This window comes from Azolla caroliniana, unplaced genomic scaffold (assembly GCF_043228905.1).
Source record: "Azolla caroliniana isolate FFs.n. ecotype wild unplaced genomic scaffold, voAzoCaro1.0.p SCAF_6, whole genome shotgun sequence".
In the NCBI taxonomy this organism is placed as follows: domain Eukaryota; kingdom Viridiplantae; phylum Streptophyta; class Polypodiopsida; order Salviniales; family Salviniaceae; genus Azolla; species Azolla caroliniana.
This window is the reverse complement of record NW_028230441.1, coordinates 16,212,370-16,237,758: the sequence shown is the minus strand read 5'-3', so window position 1 is coordinate 16,237,758 and position 25,389 is coordinate 16,212,370. Positions and strand designations below refer to the sequence as shown.

General features: G+C 44.9%; 1 protein-coding gene and 1 pseudogene across 1 annotated transcript; both read left to right on the top strand.

The window, feature by feature from the left end:
- The first annotated feature begins 15,238 nt into the window (after positions 1–15,238).
- LOC147863194 (ubiquitin-ribosomal protein eS31 fusion protein-like) lies at positions 15,239–15,865 on the top strand (annotated as a pseudogene).
- Positions 15,866–20,447: 4,582 nt separating this feature from the next.
- LOC147863193 (protein DETOXIFICATION 16-like) lies at positions 20,448–23,919 on the top strand. Its single transcript, XM_087321867.1, has 8 exons — positions 20,448–20,636; positions 20,985–21,529; positions 21,633–21,719; positions 22,045–22,101; positions 22,200–22,438; positions 22,973–23,091; positions 23,315–23,401; positions 23,681–23,919. The coding sequence occupies exons 1-8, from the start codon at positions 20,502–20,504 to the stop codon at positions 23,750–23,752; spliced, it is 1,341 nt and encodes a 446-aa protein (XP_087177993.1). The 5' UTR covers positions 20,448–20,501; the 3' UTR covers positions 23,753–23,919.
- The last annotated feature ends 1,470 nt before the right edge of the window (positions 23,920–25,389 follow it).

Below are 25,389 nucleotides of genomic sequence, written 5' to 3'. Positions count from 1 at the left end.
ACATATATCAAGAACACATGTATACTTTGGTCCCATAGGTCAAAATTGGCCTCTTTATGGACGATAAAAATTCTAATTATAATTCTAATCTCCTTGTTGATTAAGAGCTAGAGCTTCCTCTCCTCCTTCTTGTAACCTTTAAGCTTAAGGGAGATTAGTGAAGTGTTTAGTTAGAGAACACTAATCTCTCTTCCTTGTTGGTGTTAGACCTCTTAGCAAAGAGGGTTAATAAACATATTCATTACTCTTGTTGTCTATATTCATTACCCTATTGTCTATGAGAGCGGGCTTAAGAGAGTGAGAGAGATATTGTGCTTAATCATCTACTAATCGTTAAGTGAATGTGAGGCTCGGAGGTGTCCGACAACCATCTCTGCCTGAGAGTTAGCTCCATCGATACATAGATCCTACACAAAGTGCCTTGCGGAAAGGGAAACTGGGCGTAAGATCAAGTGCCTACGGTCCGATGGTGGGAAGGAGTACTTCTCCGACCAGTTCACAAGTTATCTATAGAAGGAAGGGATTTGACGCGAATTCTCGTGTAGATACAGGCCGCACCAGAACGGCGTGGCCGAACGGAAGCATCGAACGATCGAAGAAGCTGCCAGGGCAACGCTTGAAGAGAAGCATATGTCGAAGTTTTACTGGGTTGAAGCCATAAGGACGGTTGTTTACTTGCAGAATCAGACCTCTGCTAATGGAGGAGTGTCGCCACATGAGTTGTATTACGGGAAGAAGCCAAACCTGGCACACCTGAGAATTTTCGGCAGCATTGCATATGTGCATGTGCTAAAGGAGAAGAGGAGGAAGCTGGACGCCAAAGCCAAGAAGTGTATCTTGGTCGGCTATTCAGACGAGCAAAAAGGGTATAAGTGCTATAACCCCCAAACAAAGGAAGTTCGTTTAAGCCGAGATGTCGTGTTCGACAAGTCCACTTCGTGGAAAACCGAGAAGTGTATCTTGGTCGGCTATTCAGATGAGCAGAAGGGGTATAAGTGCTATAACCCCCAAACAAAGGAAGTTCGTGTAAGGCGAGATGTCATGTTTGACGAGTCCACTTCGTGGAAAGCTGAGAAGCGTATCTTAGTCGGCTATTCAGATGAGCAAAAGGGGTATAAGTGCTATAACCCCCAAACAAAGGAAGTTCGTGTAAGCTGAGATGTTGTGTTCGACGAGTCCACTTCGTGGTACTTGCCTTCACCTCCAACACCTCATGACTCCATTCTGAATTCTGAAGAAGAGGTCAGTTGTCATGGTGTGTCTATGACATCAGTGAGGTCGAGCTTCCTCCGCGTGATGAGGAAATCGGAGCTCTAACAGAGAGTCTAATCTCATTTTGGCTAAGCGGGCCGAATGAGGGGTTGCATCGAGATGGTCAACCCAATGAAGAGCTGGCAAGTAGTAAACATTCGGCCATGTTTTCCTGTGTAAAGTACCGAGGAGACGGTTTACGCGTAAAGAAAAAGGGAAGAAGAAAATGTCGGAATACGATTTCGGCAGTGCCGAGTCAGATCGGAGCGAATCTGACTTCGGGCCAATCGAGAAGGAACCTCCGCGGAAGAGGTCGAAATCGGCCGGAAAGGTCGTGAAATCGGATAATCACGAATTACGTCGATGTACTTGCCTAAAGAACCCCGTTACCGGTACAATGAATACATAGCGCACCATTACGCGTACATGACACAAGTGACAGAAGTGCGTGAGCCGGAGAGGTAAGCAGAAGCGGCGAAAGACGCGAATTGGCATGCCGACTCAAGAAGTCGCTTTACGGTCTGAAGCAAGCCCCCCGAACTTGGAATGCGAAGATCACGCACCGGAAGAGAGCTCAACGCGTAATGGTTCGGAGGAGTTCGACCTAGAAGCATTGATACGGGAGGCGTACGAGATCGTGAAGTCAAAGATCGAAGCCAAAGAGGAGTTTATTAAGGAGTCAGGTCTGAGAGGATCGAAGGATGCGGAGGAAGACGCCTCCCTACACACGGAGGATGGGGCCTATGTGGAGGTCGAAAGAGCATACAACGGTGACATGGGAGAGAGTGCGGAGCGAGCGAACCTCTCGTCTTGCGGTGAAGAGACGGCCATGGATAAGGCCAAGGACGATGGGACAATGAGCGCCACTTCGAGAGTGGGCGGAAGTTTCGGGACACGGTTTCTCGAAACATCGAGTGAGGAGGAGGCAAGCGTAATTGAGACGAGGTAGCCACAGACAACGATGTCTGGGTGGAGGTGGCTATGGACATGACATCAACGAGCGATGGTGTTGGGACCTTGCCCACATCAGTTCTATGTTGGAAATTGGCGCTTTCCAAAACCTTCACCTCTCGGCCACAACCGAGGAAACACGAATCAATGCAGCAGTAAATCGAAAACACAGAGAGAGACTCGAATGCACAGGGTTTAGCGTGGAAAACCCTAGACGGGAAAAACCACGGGAGTGCAAGACTCCAACTATCACTATACGCAGGGAATGTACAATGGCGAGCTGCAAGGCGACGACCTTGAGCTCGTTGTCCTCGCCACAGGCGGCGGTATTACACAGAGGCGTCGACCTCTTCCTTTCTCTCTCTTTCACTCTCGACTGCTCTCACTTCGCTCCCTCTAAATGGAAAACAGAAAAATGAGCAACAACCACAAAACTGTTTGCCCTAAGTCATATTTATACACATATGACTTTCGGGCTATTTACAAATATAGCCTCAAGGGGCCTTGGCAAACATATTCACAAATATGTCCCCGCATCCGGATCTCTCTCCGGGTACATTCGTCATCCGGCTCCGTAGTCGGGGTCTTCATCATCCGGCTCCGTAGCCGGGGTCTTCATCATCCGGATCCGGAACCGGGTCTTCATTCCCGATTCCCGGACATCCGACCATCCCATCCGGAGGGACCGTAATCCCAACAAACTCCCCCTTCACTTCGGCATGGGATGTCTTTCCAGTCCGACCCTCTTCCGGCACGCTTCCAGCTTGTCGGGTGTGAGCACTTTGGTCAGCATATCTGACCCGTTCTCGTCAGTGTGGATCTTCGTCAGCACGAACTCCTGGTCTTCTATCCTTTCCCGGATCCAGTGATATCTTCGCTGGATGTGCTTCGTCCGGGAGTGATAGGCCGCGTTCTTCGCAAGGTGGATGGCACTCTGACTGTCGCAGTAGAGTCGGTACTCCTCCTGCCGGATACCGAGCTCTCTAATGAAGTCCTTCATCCATATCATTTTCTTGCCGGCTTCAACAGCCGCCATGTACTCCGCCTCCGTGGTTGACAATGCAACCGTCTTCTGCAGCCTCGACTGCCACGAAACAGCTCCCCCTGCATACGTCATCACATACCCTGATGTGGACCGGCTGGTATCTGCATCAGCCGACATATCCGAATCGGTAAAGCCGTCGAGTTCGGGCTTACCGGAGCCGAATCGGAGGCACACGTTTGCCGTGCCCTTCAGGTATCGGAGTATCCACTTGGCCGCGTTCCAGTGTTCTTTGCCGGGATTGCTCATGTACCGGCTCACCACTCCGACTGCATATCCTATGTCCGGTCTTGTACACACCATTGCGTACATCAAGCTTCCGACGGTAGAGGCATATGGTACTTTCATCATGTCCTCCTTCTCAGCCTTTGTCTTGGGGCTTTGCTTGCTGGACAACTTGCAGTTTGCCGGGAGGGTTGACCCGACCGGTCTTGCTTCCGACATGTTGAACCGGTGAAGCACCTTTGTCACGTACTTCTCCTGTGACAGCCACAACTGCTTCTTCTTCCGGTCCCGGATGATGTGCATCCCTAGTATTTGCCTCGCCGGACCCAGGTCCTTCATTGAGAAGGTTCGGTGAAGCGCTTTCTTCAACATCCGTATCTTGACCTGGTCCCCTCCGACGATCAACATGTCGTCCACGTACAGGAGGAGTATTAGAAAGTCTCCTCCTTCGAACTTCTTCACAAACACGCAGTGATCGGATTGCGTTTTGTGGTACCCTTCGTCGGTCATGAAAGAGTCGAACTTCCGGTACCATTGCCGGGGAGCCTGCTTCAGTCCGTAAAGGCTCTTCTTCAACCGGCATACTAGGTGCTCCTTCCCTTTCTTCTCGAATCCTTCCGGTTGCTGCATGTAGATCTCTTCTTCGAGGTCACCGTGAAGGAATGCCGTCTTCACGTCCATCTGTTCTACCTCGAGGTCCATGCTTGCCGCTATGCTCAGCACCGTCCGGATGGAGGTCATCTTCACTACCGGGGCAAATATCTCGTCGAAGTCGACGCCCTTCTTCTGCTGGAACCCCTTCACCACGATCCTGGCTTTGTATCTCGGGGGGTTTCCGGCATCTCCCGGTTTCAGCTTGAACACCCACTTGTTTCGAAGTGCCCGCTTTCCTTTCGGCAACTCCACAAGTTCATATGTGTGGTTCTCATGCAGGGAATCCATCTCCTCCTGCATGGCACTTAACCACCTGCGGCTATGGGTGTCAAGCTTTGCTTCTTCAAAACTCTCCGGCTCCCCCTCGTCGGTTAGCAGCACGTGCTCTGGTTCCGGAAATCTCCGGGGGGCCCTTCTCTCTCTTAGAGGATATCTCCGTTCCGGAGCTTCGGTAACCGGCTCCTCCGTTTCCTCTTCATCCGAATCCATTCCGGGATCGGGGCCGGTTCCGGTATCAGTTTCATCTTCCTCGGCCGGTTCTGTTTCTTCACCGTCTTCGGCCGGATCCTCGAGTGCTAACCGGTCCCTTGCCGGTCGGGACTGCTCCTCGTAGAGTTGATCCTCATCGGTCGACTTGGAGCTCTTCATCTTCTTCTCCGACTCCCAGTCGGCGAGTGTCTTGTCCTCCATGAAGATGATATCACGACTCCGGAATATCTTTTTGTCGACCGGGTCCCATACTCGGTAGCGGAACACGTCATCGCCGTAACCGAGGAATATGCATGGCCGGGTCTTTGGATCTAGCTTTCCTCTCCGGTCCTTTGCCACATGCACATATGCGAGACACCCGAACACCTTCAGATGCCGGTAGGATACTTCCCTACCGGTCCACACTCTCTGCGGCGTGTCTCCGTCCAAAGGTACTGAGGGTGATCTGTTTATCACGTATGTCGCCGTCGACATTGCCTCAGCCCAAAACCCCTTGGGTAATTTCGCATGCGCCAGCATACTCCGGACCCTCTCCATTATGGTCCGGTTCATCCTCTCGGCCAGCCCGTTCAGTTTCGGCGTCTTCGGCACAGTAAACTCGAGCCGGATTCCCTTCGAGCGACAGTACTCCTCGAACTGCCCCCGGTATTCCCCTCCGTTATCCGCTCGTATCGCTCTCAGCTTCTTGCCGGATTCCCTTTCCACTCTCGCGTGGAGTTCTTTGAAGACGCACAACACTTGGTCCTTTGTCTTCAACGGTGCCGTCCACAGCTTCCGGTTGTGGTCATCAATGAATGTCACGAAGTACTGAGCTCCGCCATGTGACTTCGTTTCTACTTGACACACGTCAGTGTGCACCAACTCCAAGGGTGCGCTACGTCTCGTCGGTGGCCTTGAGTGGAAGGAGGTTCGGTTCTGCTTACCGGCCAGGCAATCGGTGCACTTCTCCAGGTGCACATGCTTCACTGGAATAAGGTTGTCTTCTGCAAGCCTCTTCATCCCCTTCTCACTCATGTGGCACAGTCTCTTGTGCCACAGCTCACCGGCAGTGTCGGCTGCCACGTTCAACTCCTCCGGACACAACCAGGCATTCATAAGGTACAGTGTGTTGACTTTCCGGGCCCGAGCCACTATCAGGCTCCCCTTACTGAACTTCATTACGCAGTTCCGGATGCTACCTGTGTAGCCTTCATCGTCTAGCCTCCCGGCCGAAATCAGATTCAATCGAACCTCCGGAACGTGTCGGACATCCTTCAGCAACATTTTGCATCCGGTCGAGGTTGTCAACCACACGTCTCCTATGCCGGCAATCCGGCACGTACCTTCATTTCCCATCCGAACACAGCCATGCTCACCGGCTGCGTAGGATGAGAAGTATCTTCTTTCCGGGGTCAGGTGGAACGACGCTCCGGAATCGACCACCCAGGTAGTCTCATCGCCGGCAATGTTTAGTTCACCTTCTTCGGTGATGAGCATGATCTCCTCTTCACTTGCCGCGAGTGCCGTCGTTCCTTTCCGGTCCTGCCCTCGCCGATCCGAACCGTTCCGGTCCGTGGCTCCCCGGTAAGCACCGTTCCGTTCCGAAGACTTCTTCGAATCGGTGTCGTCAGCTCCGTTGTCCTTTCGGTAATGCCGACAATTCTTTCGGAAGTGCCCCGGCTTCCCACAGTGGAAGCATGTGGGCCTTCCTCTTGACTGCGACCGGGTCCCCGACTTCGCCCGTCTTTGCGGACTCCGGTTCCGTTGTCTTCCCCGATCCGATTCGGTTAGCAGCATCTTCGGATCGGAGGCCGGTTCTTTATCTCTCCGACGCGCTTCTTCGTTCAAAATGCTTGTCTTTACCGTTTGTAGGGACAAGTTATCTTCGGTGCAGGAGGTGCTGAGAGTCACCACCAAGTTCTCCCAGCTTTCCGGCAATGTACACATCAGCATGATGGCTTGCATTGCATCCTCCAACGGGAACTTGATCGCCGCAAGCTGGTTCACGAATCCCATGAACGTGCTTACGTGTTCCACCATACTCTCGCCGTCCCGGTACTTGAGGTTCACTATCTTCCTCATCAGGGAGGTCCGGTTCAACGCATTCTTCCTCTCGTAGAGGCCCGACAGCTTCTGCCACATCTCATATGTGTTGGTGTCGTTCGCCACATGTTGTAAAACGCTCACGTCGACGTATTGCCGAATGGTTGCAAGGGCTTTCCGGTTCAGAAGCCTCCATTCCGTCTCAAGTACCCCCTTGGGTATTTCCGACCTGTCGATCGGTTCATACAGGTCCCGAACAATGAGCAGATCCTCCATCTTTATCTTCCAGTCGGCGTAGTTCTACGCATTCAGCACCATCATCCCCGGCTGCCCGTTGCTGCCGCCTTCCATTTTCTGCACTGCAGTCGCTCTGATACCAGATTGTTGGAAATTGGCGCTTTCCAAAACCTTCACCTCTCGGCCACAACCGAGGAAACACGAATCAATGCAACAGTAAATCGAAAACACAGAGAGAGACTCGAATGCACAGGGTTTAGCGTGGAAAACCCTAGACGGGAAAAACCACGGGAGTGCAAGACTCCAACTATCACTATACGCAGGGAATGTACAATGGCGAGCTGCAAGGCGACGACCTTGAGCTCGCTGTCCTCGCCACAGGTGGCGGTATTACACAGAGGCGTCGACCTCTTCCTTTCTCTCTCTTTCACTCTCGGCTACTCTCACTTCGCTCCCTCTAAATGGAAAACAGAAAAATGAGCAACAACCACAAAACTGTTTGCCCTAAGTCATATTTATACACATATGACTTTCGGGCTATTTACAAATATAGCCTCAAGGGGCCTTGGCAAACATATTCACAAATATGTCCCCGCATCCGGATCTCTCTCCGGGTACATTCGTCATCCGGCTCCGTAGCCGGGGTCTTCATCATCCGGCTCCGTAGCCGGGGTCTTCATCATCCGGATCCGGAACCGGGTCTTCATCATCCGGCTCCGGAACCGGGTCTTCGTTCCCGATTCCCGGACATCCGACCATCCCATCCGGAGGGACCGTAATCCCAACATTCTAGAGACTTTGGCGGTCAGCCACGTGAGACCGGAGCGTGGAGGACAAAGGGCTACGCACCATGAAGAGAAAACGTGGCATCCCGGAGGACGTGCAATGCCAAGCGGGCCAAGAGGGCGTGGGTCGAGACAAAGCGGTAATGAGAGCCGCAAAGGACGCCGAAGCGGGGGACACTGACACAGATGTTAGGATGTAGGTAAGCTCTACCGCGAGGGAGCACCACGAGCAAGGGAGAAACAAGGGGCGTGTAATGTGGTCACATAAGGACCTAAGAACGAGTGCGTATTCGGAGGACAACAATGACACATGGGTAGAGCCTACGGGAGGCAAGCTCGGAACAGAGAGAGGATGCATGCCGAGGTGCTTGGGACGAGGAGGCCTTCGAGCCGAAGGAGGAACATGCGCAGTACGCGAGGAGCGGAATCCGTCGTGCGATCGGAGTAACCGGGAGCGCATCCAGAGGACATACGCGGTGGACAAAGGAAGAGTGACCGGATCGGCACCGTTGTTCAGGAGGACCGATTGGGGAAGAAGGTGCGAGTGTCGGATATGGCGGATCGGATGGAGCCAACGGTTCTAGGACGTGCGACGGACACGGCGGCTCGAGAGGCTACGGTGGTTCGTATGGAAGGGACGGGCATGCTCGAAATGGAGGACGAAGTCGATCAAAGCCAACGAGGACACGGCGGAACCCGGTTGATCACCATTGCCGAGAATCTCACCTCTTCTCCTTTCTTGGCACATACCAGTGGATGTGCGGTTTGGTGGGGATATCGTGAGGATTTTCGACCATGGTGAGAAAACCCGAGCGGGAGGAATAAAACAAGATGTGCAACATTGCACGTGAACTTAGGAAAATTGTAACTTAGGAATAATAGACAAATGTAAGGAGGAAAAGTAAGATGTAAATGTATAAAGGTGGTGTGCACTTTGTAGACTAGAGGGAGGCACATGAAGTATGGGTGTAGGAAGTAGTGGGCATTGAGTATATCAGTGAGAGGAGAGGGAGTTAAGACCCATCAATCTCACCTCCTAAGATCGAGGTCAAATACTCTCCTTTGAAAGAAAGGGGATTTGACCACTCCTTTTTGTAATGTGCATCACCCCTTATTACTATAAAAAGGAGTGAGGGGTCACTTTTGAGGGGCTTCCAACTTTGGGTTTCTTTGGGTTGCCATTAGGGTTTCGGAATTTTGGGTTTTAGGATCTCGTTTTAGAGGTTTCATTCGTCTTCTTCTTCTTCTTCTTTCCCCTATCCGGTTAGGACTTCATCTAGAGGGTTTACATTTGGCCTACACGGCCACGATTGTAATTGGTGTGGTGTTTTCCATAATGTATCTTGTCTTGTTTAGATCTTATTCTCTTGAATCTTAATCTCTCGCATCTTAATCTTTCTCTTCCTTCTCAGTTGAACTCTCAAGCTTCTCTCCCTCCTCTTACTCCCTAGTCCAAGACCCCCGTGGTCCCGTCCTATCCGACACGCACGCTTGGATTTCCGCAACACTGTGAATGCGAATGTGTTCTCTAGCTTGTTCAATCGATCCGGATACGGTTGAGCTTGCTCTCTCAACACTGCCCCTCAAGCTCAACTTGAGGTCATATCGTGGTGTCAGTGTCTATAGTAGCCAGTCCTTTCCTTCGGTTCCTTCTAACGTCATCCCGCCTTGCTCGCACTCCTCGTCTGGTCTGGTTCTGCTTCCCACAATCCGTCTGGTTCTGCGCACCTCGACCTCCTTGGTCGGCTTGTCTGCTCAACATGCCCATCTCAGCTCCTTCGCTGATATGACTCTGGTGCTTGTCGACCCATCGGTTCCTCTATGTCGGTGTCGACTTCCGTAGCCTTCTCGTCCACTTGGCCTTTAGTTGATCTGGCTCTTCCGAATCCAACAGTTGAACCGAATCAGCTTCCTCTTATTCGTTCCAACTCTTGTCCGAGTTGGTAGCCTCCAACTCTTCTTCCGTTTTTAGGCCCTTCACCACATCGGACCACATCCGGGTCTTGGCCTTCTTTCGGTCAGCTTTGTCCTTCTTAACTGTCCCACCATTGCCGCTTGCTCCGACTTGTTCGATTGTGCTGACTCCTTCAGTTGGCTCGGCTTCCTTTATCTGTTCATCTCCCCCCTTAGTTCTTTCTTCCTCTCCTGTTCTCCCCCTCAAGTGCGGCATATCAAGATGTTGAGTGCCGACCATCTCCAAAAAATGTTGCAACTTGTCCAATCCGAGCGGCTTGGTCAAGATGTTGGCAACCTGCCGATCCGTGTGAACATACCGGAATTCAACTTCACCACTCAAGACCCGCTCACGGACAAAGTGATAATGCACCTCTATGTGCTTTGTCCGAGCATGGAATACAAGGTTCTTGGCGAGTTGTATGTTGCTTACGTTGTCGCAGTAGATCAGGATCAGGTCGGCACCTCGATCCAGAGGTCCCGCAACAGTCGCCGAAGCCAGATGGCTTCACAGGTGGCAATGGTAGCGCCCTGGCACTCAACCTCAGTGCTTGACAGAGCCATTGTTGGCTACTTTTTGCTGCTCCATGCAACAATCGCACTACCAAGAGAAAACATGTAACCGAAGGTGGATCGGCGATCCAATGCATCACCAACCCAGTCAACATCGGTATATCCAACTAGCTTCCCAGTTGTATCGTGTTGGTATAACAATCCCCAGTCCTTCGTGTCGCTCACATATCGCAATAGTCGATGCGCGCATTGAAGGTGATCCACGATCGACTCCACGGTCGGTGCGTGATCTTCACATTCCAAGCTCGAGGGGCTTGCTTTAGATCGTAAAGCGACTTCTTGAGTCGACACACTGCCGACTTGTTCATCTCTGATTGGAAACCAAGGGGTTGGATTATATAGACCCGTTCTTCTCAAGGTCACCTTGAAGAAACGCATTCTTCACGTCCATTTGGTGAAGATGTCATCCCCTTGCCGCAGCAACATCTAATATTCATAACTTAATTTATGTTTTCGACTCGTTCCCCCATTTGTCTTTCATACTCCAGCCATCGGCCAACACATGGCACACCCATGGAACAATACATTGTACGTCGAACCCACAATTTAGCCCCGTCAATCTTCGTGAGTATGTCCAATATGTTCTGGTCCAAGGTTTCGAGTGGTTATTCACACTGTTGCTGCTCATCTTGCTGTTGTTGCTCCTGCTACGCCTGTTGTTGCTCTCTCGCTTCTTTCGGTGGAGGCATCTCCGTTCTTGCATCAATTTCGGCATTCGCACTATTTTCGGTTCTTGCTTGTTGCTCCAACCCGACCACCTTGTTCTGATCCACACCGGCTTCCCTTGGTTGTTCCCTTCCGGGTTACCGAACCATCACAGTTTGCTCCTCATCACTTATATTTATTGCCGCCTCCTGTTCTTATCGCTCGAACTGAAGTTGCGTTCCAAACTGACCATCCTCAAGCCTTTCAATCATCCTCCGGACAGCTTCGAGGTTGGATTCGGCCAAGAAGAAGAAGTCAAAGATTGATTCGTAGTGACAATATGTGCAAGAAATGGCCGATTGATTGCTGCATGATTTTGCTGCAAATTAAGGTCTAATCGAGTGTTCTTTGTTGGTATGTGTTGAGTTTGTTTGGCACAGATATTATCAGAAAGTAGAAGAGAAAGAAAAGAGATGATGGTGCCAACAACAATGAATATAATGTATCTCCAAGAAGAAGAAGATGTTCCATATCCATTTGGCGCGGATTTGATTGCAAAGAAAGAAGAAAACAACGCTTGAATGAGATGGCTCGGCAAGCCCGGCTGATGCGGCACCAGAATGGTGACCAGACCTAACGATGAACGACTACAAACAAGAACAATGGCCGGAACGGACGGCCGGCCGGTAGGAGTCGGAGAGAAACTGCGTGGGCGATGCCAAATAGAGACGGTCGGCCGACAACTGCGGCAACCAGGCAACTGACGGCTGGATGGAGAGACAGCCGGAGCGGCCATCGGACAGCAATGGCCGGAGCAGCGGTAGGACGGTGATCGGATGACAACCAAACAGAGCAGAGCGGCGAACAGATCAGATGGTGGGACGGGACGGGACGGGACAACGGCCCGGAGTGAAGAGACGAAGAAACGGAAACTGCGAGACAAAGACCAAGACCAAGACCGGGAAGGAGCGGAGCGGAGCGGATCAAACAAAGGGACAGAGACGGGCGGATGGGAGTGCCAAGGAAAAGTGAGCAGCCATGATTGGAGACGGACGAGACAGACAGAGAGATGACGATAGCCGAACAACGGCCAAGGAAAACGACAGGACAGGACAGGACAGGACAGGACAGGACAGGCGGAGTGAGCGAAGGAAGAGTGGCGGAGGCCAAGGAATGGCCGGAGAACAGCCAAAGAGCGACGACAGAGAAGGACGGCCGAGAGGAGGCGACACCGACACCGACACCGACACCGACAAATCAGCAGCCAATGACGGAGATAGAGACGCGACGAACGACGACGGAACCAAAGAATGCCGGAGACAAAAACGGAAACGGAAACGGACAGAAGATTAGAAGGAGAGAGGAAGCAAAGACACAGAGAGAGAGAGAGAGAGAGAGAGAGAGAGAGAGAGAGAGAGGAAAGCAACAAAAGAAGGAGAGGAAGTAGTAGAAAGACGGAGAGGATTCCATGAAGAAGACAGAAGTAGACGCAAGCACAGACAGATTGACAAAAACATGAAGAAGTAGAAGAGAAGAAGATGCAAGAAGAAGAAAAAAGAAAAATACCTAAAATAAAACTGAAAAGAGAGGGAAAACGAGGAAAAAATAAAACCAGGGGCATGTAGAGAATTTAAAATTCTAGATGGGTACATGATAAAATTTCAAAGGGCATTGTCAAACTTTCTAGAAAACATGAGGGTATAATAAATAATTTCAAAAACTCATCAACTTGGAGGAATTAGACGAGATCGACTCACAAATCACAAAATAAAAGGAAGAATACACATACACACAATGAGTTTTTGGACCCATGACGAAGTTTGTGAACCGATAGAACGGAAATGTTCGTATCGAGGAAGATTCGTTGACCGAAAGAAATGTTCGAGTCATGCGTTCCAATCGAGAAAGTCGATCGATGAGAGGGCCGATGAATTTTTCGGTCGAATAGAGAAGGATGATCGAGACCCGTGGGTTCGATATGCAAGGCACTGTCCCACGAGCATGCCATAATGTGTTATCGTACGAGATGTACGGAGAGTAGAGTCTGATGAGCGAGGGTCGAATGCTATAATGTGGTTAATGTGTATGAGTAAATGTGCACAAGTATAATTGTAAGTATGAGTCGATACGTATGTGAACACATACATACGTGTGTGCATGTGGACAAATGCGATGAGGTGTGAGTGAGTGATTAGTGGGAATGGACAAGGGGGCTTGCACCCCTATGTATCTACCCTCTTGTAACTATTTAACCCCTTATGGGGAATGAATGAACCATGAAAGGAACATCTCTCTCTCTCTCTCTCTCTCTCTCTTACGTTGAACCCCCTTGGGAGGGGGGTGGAATGGCTCCACCCCCTCACCCCATAATACTTCTCAATTCTCATCCACACAATATCTCCATCACCATATACGTTCATCATCAATCCATCATCGCTAACCCTAACCCTAAAACCTACAACATCAGGATGGGACAAGCTTGGTTCCATTCCTCACCTTGCGACCAAACTATGAAAGAAATAGGCATAGCTTAGGGAAAGAATCTAGGGAGGATTTTTAATTCGGGCTTTTAGGGAGAGGGACAACAATAGTTCGGGACATCTAACTATGTCCCCAATTCAGTGTAATAAAAGTTGTCACCCCATTAATGAAAAGGAAGTCTTCTTTTGTGAAAATGGGATTTGTAAATTTAGAAGCATTAACAAAGGAGATATTAAAATAGAAATCCTATAAGAACAACTTAGAGAAGTCGGGATTATGGAAGAGGAAGAGACAATAAACAGGTCCATGGAGATAATATCATTTGATGATACTCTTGGGGAAATGGAAAAAGTCATCAAATTGAAACTGCAAAGTCAACACAATGATTCCGATCAACTCTGTCGCTTTATACACATCCATCGATGAATACGAGCAAGGTGTCACGGCAGATGAAGTCAAAGTTAATACCAAATACAAGACTGTGGACAAGAAGGTCAAACCTATAGTTGCTCCCTTGCTTGAAGACAGTTGAAAGTGAATGATGATTTGACTGAGTCCAGAGTTCAAAACAGAATCAGAGTGTACTCTTTGATAAACAAATTTAGAAGAAGAAGAAGAAGAAGAAGAAAGGATGAGTGAGGGCTTTAGGACACAGGCATGATGAAGGACGGTGACCTCCTCATGTCTTCTGCTTCTTCATGACAAAGTGAAATCGTCCCCCCCACCAACACCACCACCACACACATGCTCAGAATGGCCGCACATAATAGCAACCTCTCCTCTATTTTGCTCTTCCCTTCTTTTCTGTTCTGTTAGACTCTTCTCTTCTCTTCTCTTCTCTGTTTACAGAAGTAATGCTTTGTGTTTTTTCTCTAGTTTAGCTACTAGCTATGGCGTTTTTTGCAGAGAGAGAGAGAGAGAGAGAGAGAGAGAGAGAGAGAGTAGGCAACACACTTACTTACTGTCTATGGAGGGAGGTCATTGAGGTAATGGCGAAAAGACACAAGCAAAAAAGGGTGTGTGTTTTTAAGCTTTGCTCTGTTCCTCCTTTTCCCCTTTTTTTTCTTTTCTCTTATCAGGAAACGAAGGGGGAGATCATCTTCATCTCCCCCAGTGTTGCCTTTTGACGGCCAACATTGCCTGTCATGAGAACGGTATTCCAAAATTTTTGCCCGTCAAATTGACGGTTTACCAAAAAACATGCCCTTCAAAAAGTAAATACATTGAATATTTGTACGAAACAATATATTATACCCTTCTTTTGCCCAAACTTTTACATGAATATAATTCCCAAACTTTTGCCCTTAAAGAGGAGAGCAATACTAGTTTTGATGGACTAGTAAAAGAATTTGGTGGTATATCTAGTAAAAGCCATTGTAAATTTTCGTAGAGGGAAATATATAGGGTAAGTTGGACTTCGTCTAGATGCAGAATGCCAACCTATACACACCACAACATAATGTTACTACGTAGCATGTTTTTCCAGTAAAACATGTACGAGACAATGATGCCATAAATGCAAGGATAAGTCCAAAGATTAATTGGTTTGGTATTTAACACTATACAATAAAGTTAGATATGCAAGCCATATCCTATAGAGTTTTTGCTTTGGTCCTAGAGGAGTTCGTGACATGTTAACATGTTAACATGTTAACATCAACTGGCAACATGAACTAACATGATGAAACATGATTTTATTATTATTAACTAGCCTCGCCGATGCATCCGCCACTCCTTACACGATTCTATGTGCACATACGTATATGTGACACCTCGAAATATATGCATAGATATCTATCTATCAACCTAACCTACACTTAGATGATGATGTATGGACATACACATATACATATATTATACAAGATGCATGTTGATGTATGTCTCGATGCATCAATGGGTGAGGACCTTGGCAATTTACTACTCCTCTGAGCTTCGATTGTAGGACAAGATGCAGATCTTCGTGAAAACCTTAACTGGTAAGACCATCACTTTAGAGGTAGAATCCTCTGATACCATCGACAATGTCAAGGCCAAGATCCAAGATAAGGAAGGGATAGCCCCGGATCAGCAGAGATTGATCTTCGTCGGGAAGCAGCTTGAGGATGGGCGAACCCTAGCAGATTACAACATCCAGAAGGAATCCACTCTCCATCTCGTGTTGCGTCTGCGCGGTGGGGCTAAGAAAAGGAAGAAGAAGACATACACAAAGCCCAAGAAGATCAAGCACAAGAAGAAGAAAGTGAAGCTCTCTGTCTTGCAGTACTACAAGGTGGACGACTCAGGGAAGGTTCAGAGACTCCGTAAGGAATGCCCTAATGCTAATTGTGGTGTTGGTACCTTCATGGCCAGCCATTTTGATTGCCATTATTGTGGGGCAAGTGTGGGCTTACTTATGTCTATCAGCAGAAGGCATAAGCTTCATATTTAGGGTTTGGACTTTCTATGATGGTGTAGGTTGCATGCATGAAATTAGAGTTTTTTGTGTCTGGTTTTTCTTGCGGACTAAATGTATCCTGTTAGTTTTTCTAAATATTCAATTACTAGTGTTCTTTGCATTCCAGAGAGAGAGAGAGAGCTACCTTAGATGGGTGAGTAGGACTACTGCAGGTGTTGCTGAAAGCCTGAATCTATGAGTAGACTGTAGCAGGAAACGAGCAACAAGCTTCGAGTAGGGATAGTTATTAGTGAGCACTGAGTTGTGAGCTTCCAACAAGGTGCAGGGCTGAGGGAGCAACGAAGAAACAGGGGAAAAGGGGAGAAATGGGGGGAGATGGGGGAAAATGGGGGAAAGGGAAAGGAAGGTTTTAGATGGGGAAACGGGGCGGGGGAATTGGGAAGAAAAGATTCATAATTTAGAGTCTAGACTCTATTAGTTTTTTTACCTTTTCGTTACACACATATGTGAGTCTTTCAAATTCATACACTCCCAATGCAACTTGAACAATTTGTTCCTACTACCTAGGACTATAATACTATTGTATTGGTCTTAGTAAAATTTGACGGTATTAGGAAATTTTAAGCCTTCATTTTTACGTTTTCATAAAACATATGCCCGTCAAGATTGACGGTTTCATTTTTAAATTAACCTTCATATACGGTTAAATTTGCCAAAAACGTTCAAAACGGCCGTCAAAAGGCAACACTGATCTCCCCTACTCACACACACACACTCTCTCTCTCTCTCTCTACCCCTCTCTCTCTCTCGGTGTGTGTGTGTGTGTGTGTGTGTGTGTGTCTTTTTAGGCACTCTGTCTCTGTCTGCGTCTCACATACAAATACATATGCATACATACAAATTACAATACATACAATATGTACATACATACATACATACATACATACATACTCTTAAGAAGAGCTCGCACTTGAAGGCATACAATATATATTATATTTCACATGCTTCCCTCTCCCTCTCCCTCTCAAATCCAAAGCAGCATCAAGCAAAACAGCATGACTGACTGACTGACTGACTGACTGACTGAATGAGCTGTCTTCAAACCCATACATATATCATATATGCATAACATAACATAACATACATACATACATACATACATACATACATATCCCATGATTCCCATCCTCTATCCTATCCCTTCATTTATTCATTCATTCATTCACGCTAGCCAGGCAGACACAGAGAGAGAGAGAGAGAGAGAGAGAGACTTTTCTACAAGAGAGAGAATGACCCATCGCCCCCTCACACCTATCTGTCTCTACCTACCTCTACCTCATCCATACATACATACACACAAACACTTACACATACACATACACATTCATTACATGAAATGTCTCTTTCCCATTAGTGCCTAAGAGGACGGACATTCCCACATGGTCCCATTCATTCACACACACACACACACTCTCTCTCTCTCTCTCATACTCTTTTGGCATGGCACCATGCGGCATCCGGAGAAACATGTATTGCATCTCGTTACGAACGTACATATAGGCCAAACACAAATTACGCAGACCGAGTTAAAATTATTTATTCTTGTATAATGATGCCTTATTATTGTTTCACGCTCTCAAATGACACAATCCAATAGATGAGAGTAGTTAGTGGTTGGTTGGTATCATGAAGCTTGACCGACGAATATCGTTTCTTGCATACACTCCCGCCAACCACTGAGAATCCTCCAAAAGTTGTCAAAGTCTATGCCACTATATAGCTCGGGGTAAGTGAAGAAGTCATTCATAATGCATGTATGTAAGAAACCCATCTAGTATTTCATGAGCTAGGTTAAACAATATCAAAACAACTCACATATATTTTTTTGTGGAAATGAACACAAGGCCTAAAATAAATCTTGAATCTCACAACTTTATGCATGATATAATTTGGTAATAACAAGCGTTATGTGGGAGTAGTGGGCAAGTTATGTGTTACACATGAACCAAAAAATGCATACCATGATGAGACGATGCTATCCAAAACACTAAATTTATCAAATTTCAACTTTTTTGAGCTTTTTTCCTCTCCAAGTTGTCTAAGCAAAGGTATGTAGTGATTGATGGATGTCTCATAGTTTCTAAGAAGATATTCGGGGAGTCTGAGCCAATATACATACTCTTCGATGACTTAGGATGTGTAGTTTCCATTAACGTAATCCGTAGCCCCGAGCATGCAATTGTCCTTGGTTTACCATTGTTTAAGCCACATAACCCAATAATCGATTGGAGGAGGCAGGAAATTTAGTGCCCTCCAGCAGAAAACATTGTACCCAAGGATCAAAACAAGGACTCCACTCTTAAAGAATATAATCCTACCAATGCGCCCTCTTTTAAACAAGATGTTTTTTTCATCAAATTTCAACGATCACAGTACAACAATTATGCCAAGTAGGAGGAAAGGAGGACCTTTTCTTATTTGCAATATCAGTGACACCTCCTAGTGCCACTAAAGGGAATTCAGACATCTAAATTCCCAAAAAGTATCAAGAATATGCTGATGTTTTCGACAAAGTCAAAGCTAGTGTGCTTCCAAAGCATCGGTCATATGATTGTCCCATTGATCTACAACTAGGAAAAGAGCCACCGTGGGGTCCAATCTACAATCTGTCCCCAACTGAGCTTGAGGTTCATTGAGCATACATCGAGGAGAATCTTGCACATGGGTTTATTCGACATTCAAAATATCCAGCTAGTGCTCCTATATTTTTTGTGAAGAAAAAGGACACCTCGCTTCGTTTGGTCGTGGACTATCGGGGATTAAATAAATTCACCATAAGAAATAGGTATGCTCTACCTTTAATCACCGGTCTTTTAGAGCGCATTGGTGGGGCAAAGCATTTTACAAAAATCGATCTAAGGGGTGCATATAATCTTGTTCGAATTCAACCGGGAGATGAGTGGAAAAGTGCATTTTGCACTCGGTATGGTCATTTCGAGTATACAATCATGCCTTTCGAGCTCACAAATGCACTTGCAGTTTTTCAACATATGGCAAATGACATTTTTCGGGATGTTTTGGATATCTTTCTCATAATCTATTTAGATGATCTCTTGCTTTACTCTAAAACACAAGAGGAGCATGATATACATGTGTGGAAAGTACTTGAACACTTAAGAAAATATGGTCTTTATGCCAAACTAGAGAAATGTAGTTTTGACTGCAAACAAGTGGAATTCTTATTTCATCCAAGGGTATCTTCATGGATCTAGCAAAAGTCCAAACAATATTGGAATGGCAACCCCCACGTTCAGTTCAAGACGTCCAATGTTTCCTCTAATTTGCTAACTTCTATCGCAAATTCATATGGAATTATTTAAAGATTGTATTGCCTCTCACCCAACTCACCAAGAAAAATCAAGCATTTGTTTGGACTACTAAATCAAACGCCGCCTTTACTCAACTCAAAGAGGCATTCACATAAGCTCCTATCTTAGCACATATTGATCCCCAAAAGCCATTTACCATTGAGGCAGATGCATCAGACTTTGCATTGGGGTGTATCATATCACAACCAGGCAAGGATGGGCAGTCCCATCCAGTCGCGAGAAAAATTACTACTGTGGAGATAAACTACGAGGTGCATGTCAAGGAGTTTACTAGTTGTGGTCGACTCTTTCATATTCTGCACAAGTCGACCAATCACACATTAGTCGACTCAAGGCACATATTGGGCCATCATTTTGGGGGCGAGCGATTTTGCAGCGCATCAAAATGAATGATTGTATAAGAAACAATACAATATGAACAATCACATAGTGTGGAATCTATCAATCTTCAATGTCCCAACACATGTTGTTACCTTAGGAGGAGGATTGATGTTGTGGGGCTGGAAATGGTCAAAGCTCAAATAACTAAAACCCCACTCTCCCCATAGTGTACCTCACATAGTTGTGATGCCCCTAAAACATGGATCTCGAAACAATCTCACAACATGGTTGGGACACGAGATATCGAGCCAAAACTATGATTACTTACTATTAATACGTAATTGTGATTACAAGAAGGTTTTATTACAAGCTCCTTGGAGCTAACTAAGATTAAGGAGAGTGAGAGGAGAGAGTGAGTAAATTAGGAAATCGAGGAATGACCAAAATGAGGAGAAGCTCCTCCATATATAGTCTAAGGGGTGACTGATGGATTACCTAGTCGTTATGCCAAGAGGTTACTCTTGGGCTACCCATGCCGTTATGCCAAGAGGTGGCTGTTGGGCTCCCCTGGCTTTGGGCCAAGAATGGCCGTGGAGACTATTGGGATTGGGTTATCCCAGCCCAAGGTGGTGCTGGGTTTGGGATTGGGATTGGGTCCCTTCTAGGATTCCAACTTAGGTTGGGACTAGTGGCTGCGTGGGTCTGTCCCAACTCAAAGCTTGCACGGGACTGTTGGGACTGCGTGCCTTGATCCCAACCTTGCTTGTTACTTCTCATGCTTGTGCCAACCTTGATTGGGACTCCATGGGTTTGTGCAATCTCGTTTTTGGGCTCCTTGGTTCTCTCATGATTCATTTTAGGGCCGATTTTGGGTTGGCCCTGTTTAGGGACTCCACACCACATAGTGGTAGTAAGGGGATGTGGAGAATTTAGAAGGGCCAACTGTATTGTACATACAAGAGAGACATACATATTGATATATACATATATATATATATATAGTGTTCTCGTGTATCTAGATCAGGAGAGGCATGGATCCTGTCGCTTTCCATATCGAATTGAAGAGGCAGCTATGGCTTGCAGGACCAATGATTGTCATCAACCTTCTTCAGTTTGGCATCCAGCTCGTCTCCCTCATGTTTGTGGGGCACCTGGGCGACCTTGCACTCTCTAGTGCCTCCATCGCTTCCTCTATTGCCACTGTCACAGGCTCCAGCTTTCTGGTACACACGTCTCATCTTATCCATCGCATATTTTATGCGCATATACACACATACATAATGCATGTATGAAACTGTATATGCATGTGTATTTATGTGTATAGTCTCTCTCTCTCTCTCTCTATGTTGTGTGTGTGTGTGGATGTTATCCATCATATTTTTTTGATGCATGTCTGTAGATGTATGTAACTGTATATGTGCATTGTCTATATATGCAAATGTACGCTGATGTATGATGAAAAGGTATGTACATTATCTATGTATGCAAATATGTACATCTACATCAACATATCCATTTGGTATTATAATAAATTGATGAAAGGTATTGATAGTTGTGTGATGGTATGGCAGGTGGGCATGAGCTATGCTTTGGAGACATTATGTGGGCAAGCCTATGGTGCACGTCAGTACAATTTGCTTGGCCTCTACATGCAACGAGCGATGATTGTGTTGAATGCGACTGGCATTCTTCTAGCTTTTGCTTGGGCCAACATGGATCATATACTGTTAGCACTCGGACAAAATGCGACGATATCTGAGAAAGCCGGAGAATACACTGTATTCTTGATCCCCATGTTGTTTGCATATGCGACTGGACAACCATTAATCAAGTTTCTTCAGGCCCAGAGCCTTGTGATTCCTCTTATGTTATGCACTGCGTTTTCTTTCTCTTGCCACATTCCAATATGCTATGTTATGGTATACAAAACTGGGTTAGGGAGCCAAGGTGCTGCACTGGCGACAAGCCTCTCAAATTGGATCAATGTGGTGCTGCTTGCGTCATATGTAAAGTTTTCAAGATCTTGTGCTGAGAGTAGGATCCCTCTCTCTTTCCTGGCATTTCGTGAGTTGACAATCTTCCTCAAACTGGCAATACCATCTGCGGTCATGACATGGTGCGCATAACGTTATTATAGTTGGAAACAAACCCTACCGAATATTAGCTGAAATCTTCAAATGATTCATATTTTGACAATCATATATGGTTTGGGATGGCAGTTTGGAATGGTGGTCATATGAAGCTCTTGTGCTTCTATCTGGGTTGTTACCAAACCCAGAATTAGAGACCTCGGCACTTTCGATCTGGTAAGAAGCCTAATAAAGATGATGGTTTACATCTCCCTATGGATTCAACAGCGAGACGGAAGCTCGTAGTAAATGGGTGACTGGCTATTGTGAAGCATGGCTCACTTCATAAGTGAGTTCCCATAGATTGGGCTTATTGTGCCACTGCAGATGACTGATTACTTTATGAAGTGGCTGTGTTTCAGAGTGGTGAGCACTATCTAGTTTGCCATTTACTATTAGCACCCATCCAGATGTTAAGCTCCTATTGACCTTGTTTCATGTGTAAGAGGTTTATTACATTCACGAGTTTTGACATATATATGTATATCTGAAAATCTTGCAGCTACAATAGTGCCATATTTACTTTCATGATTCCATCCGCACTCGGGACGGTGGCAAGGTGAGGTTTTTTTGTTGTGCTTTCGAAGGTCTTTGAGTTCTGCTTATTCATGCAAGAATCATGAGTCATTTCATATCATATTTGATTCATTGCTGTAGTACAAGGGTATCAAATGAGCTTGGAGCTGGGAACCCTAGGGCTGCGTACCGAGCAGTTTATGTTGCCTTAGTTGTTGCAACATGCGAGGCCATTGTGGTGTGTACAGCACTTATGTCTCTTCGCAATATACTGGGTCGCGCATACAGTGATGACAAAGAGGTTATCGAATACATATCCACACTAATGCCTGTTCTCGCCGCCTCATCTGTTCTAGATAGTTTTCAAGGTCTCCTTACAGGTATCCAAGTTACAAGGAAACCTCAAGGATTCATTATATATAAATGGTTAGGGGGATCTATAGGCTTATCAAACTCTAAACAGTATAGAATTTAGTTCAGTTTTTTACCGTTTTATTTTATTTGAAATTCCTTGGTTTATTGTAAACTTGGGCTGATGTTTGAAAAGACCTTAGTTGTAAATATGGCCCAAACGTTTTCAAGATCATTGAAAAAAAAACCCTATGTTTTGTCGTGTGCTTATGAAGGATTTTTGTATAGATTGTGGTTAAACTGGTCCAAGAAAGGACACCATCAAGTATAAGATTTTCCTGGAAATTGCCATTTCCACTTTTGGGAAATTAAAACTAATGCAAATTTATTATTATATAGCTAATTAGAACTAACTGGAAAAGTCGTGGTTGGTGGAGTCTAGATTTGACTTTCCTGGTGAAACAAAACTTGGAAAACTCATGATTGAGTAGTAGATTCTAAATGTGTTTAACCTAATGAAACAGAAACTAATGACTCTCGTGCAATACCAATCTTATATACAGGGATTGTAAGAGGATGTGGATGGCAAAAGGCAGGTGCATATATCAATCTCTTGTCTTACTATGGAGTGGGCTTGCCTTTGGCTATTATTCTGGCCTTTGTGTTTCACATCAAAGCTGAGGTATTCATATGCTTTTTCTTTATGTATCGTTATTATAATGTTCAGGACAGCGCTAAATCATAGTTGGAACAAATGGAATGATAGAATAAATTCTTACTCTTTGCATTATCTATGTATACACACGCTAATGACAAGTCTAATGATTCTTGGAAGAAATCTTTGATAGCTGGAAACATCTTTGTGAACTTTTCACATGCTTTTTTTGTCTCGTTGTTGTTCGTAGGGACTCTGGATGGGAATAACTAGTGGCTCAGTTGTGCAATTGGTAGCACTAATAGTCATTACATGGGTAACCAACTGGGAAAAAGAGGTAAAACAGCTAAATAAAGTATACATTTGTGTGCAAATAGCAAAAGTTTGTGTGCATGCATGCATGTGTGTGTATATATATATATATATGTATATAACACACATACATATATATATAAATATATATATGTATATATATAGGCATGTGTGTGTGTTGCATTCGGTAAAAACATGCATGTGTATATGCTCTTATGCCTAAGAGTAAGCAATATAAGAGCGTTTATTTGTCTTTTTGTTTTGTTAAAATCTTATTGTGCATATGTCATTAAAAAATGTGTAGGCCATCAAGGCAGCAGCTCGTGTAAGCATTTCACCCTCCAATGAGTCACTGGAACCGTTATTGATAAATTAATTAAAAAGAGTTACAATATGATGCCACTCTGACAGAAGTTTATTTATTTATTTCCTATTCTTTTCTGGCTTGCACAAAAGTAAAGCCTATGTATATCTCCATTCAAAACATTTGAAGTAATAATGTAATGGTTAGGACTCTAAATATATTATATTGTGAATGAGGATTGACAAGTATGTGATTCGAGAAAGGTGTAGCTCAATGAGTGTTTTTTAGTGACTCCCCTTCCAAACCAGTAGAATTATCCCTTGTCTAAAATAGGTGCATATGTTGATCTTTGATTAAAAAAACCGTAACTTGAAGGAATCATAGTTTGTAATTCAAATTTCAGAAGATAAATGTAGATGACATAAATATACGCAATGGACAATTTTCAATATTACATATACAGGAGTAAAGGCTTACAAGAATGTGCATTTATTATATGCACAATATTTTTAACACATACTTTGCCTTATTACAAACTTGCTAGTTACTCGGTCATTTCTCTCTCAACCATCACCATGTGACTAGTACCTACAGTCTAACAATATGTTGATTGTGATAGTATTGATGGTTCCGTTAGGCTTGTTACACCCGATTCTTGTGATGAACTATCAAGGTAGTTCCATCAGGCTTGTTATACATCTGATTCTTGTGATGATCAATCAGCAATTTTTATTATTACATCCCCAATGGATATTTCCTTATAGGCTCTTGTTACACATCTGATTCTTATGATGAACTATCAACCAACAACTTTTTATTATTACATCCCCAATGGATATTTCCATATTAGTGATGTGATGGAGTGTTTGTTTTCAAAGAAATTTTGAACTGATCTAGGATTTATTGCTGTTATTGAAACTTTTGACCCTGTCCAAAGGCTTATATTTTTAAGGGATTGGTTTTCCATAAATTTAAATGCGGAAAGTTATGAGAATTAGCTTATACATATACACAAAAAATGAAAAAAACGCTTCTTTTGTCACTTATATAATATGCATGGGCAATTGAGTCCAAATTTCTAATGACATATGAAACTTAAGTACATAACACACATTTCAATAAACATAGTATTCATGATTGTGTTTTTAGCAAAATGTTGCTCTTTGTTACCCAGGATCAGGGCTTGAATTTGGCAGGATAGTATTAAAGGTTTTTGACGGGCATTTTTTAAAGATGTATGTCATATGACATGAGAGTGCAAAAACTAACATGTTATTTGACATACAAATTTTAATAATGAAAAGCTCTATATGATGTTTCATTACTATATAATGTACACAAAGATGCACAAATAAACATAACTACCTCACAAAGATAATGAAGTACATAAAATAAATATCGTATTAATGTTTTTACTAATAATTATGAAAAAAAAGGTTAGTACATTTTTTTTGTTTCAACTTAAAAATTTAGGTAAGTAAAAAATTTAGTTTTAACTTAAAACTTAAAACATTAAAATCAAACCTAGAGTTTACACTCTTAAAGTATTTAATAAAGGTTATTGTTTAAAATTTCAATCAAATTTCAACTAATATTATTAGTAAAGAATAAATATTTGAGAATATATATATATCATTATTACATGATGATGATATTATTTTGAGCGTGTTATAAAAAATATATAGTATAAATATATTATTATATACACT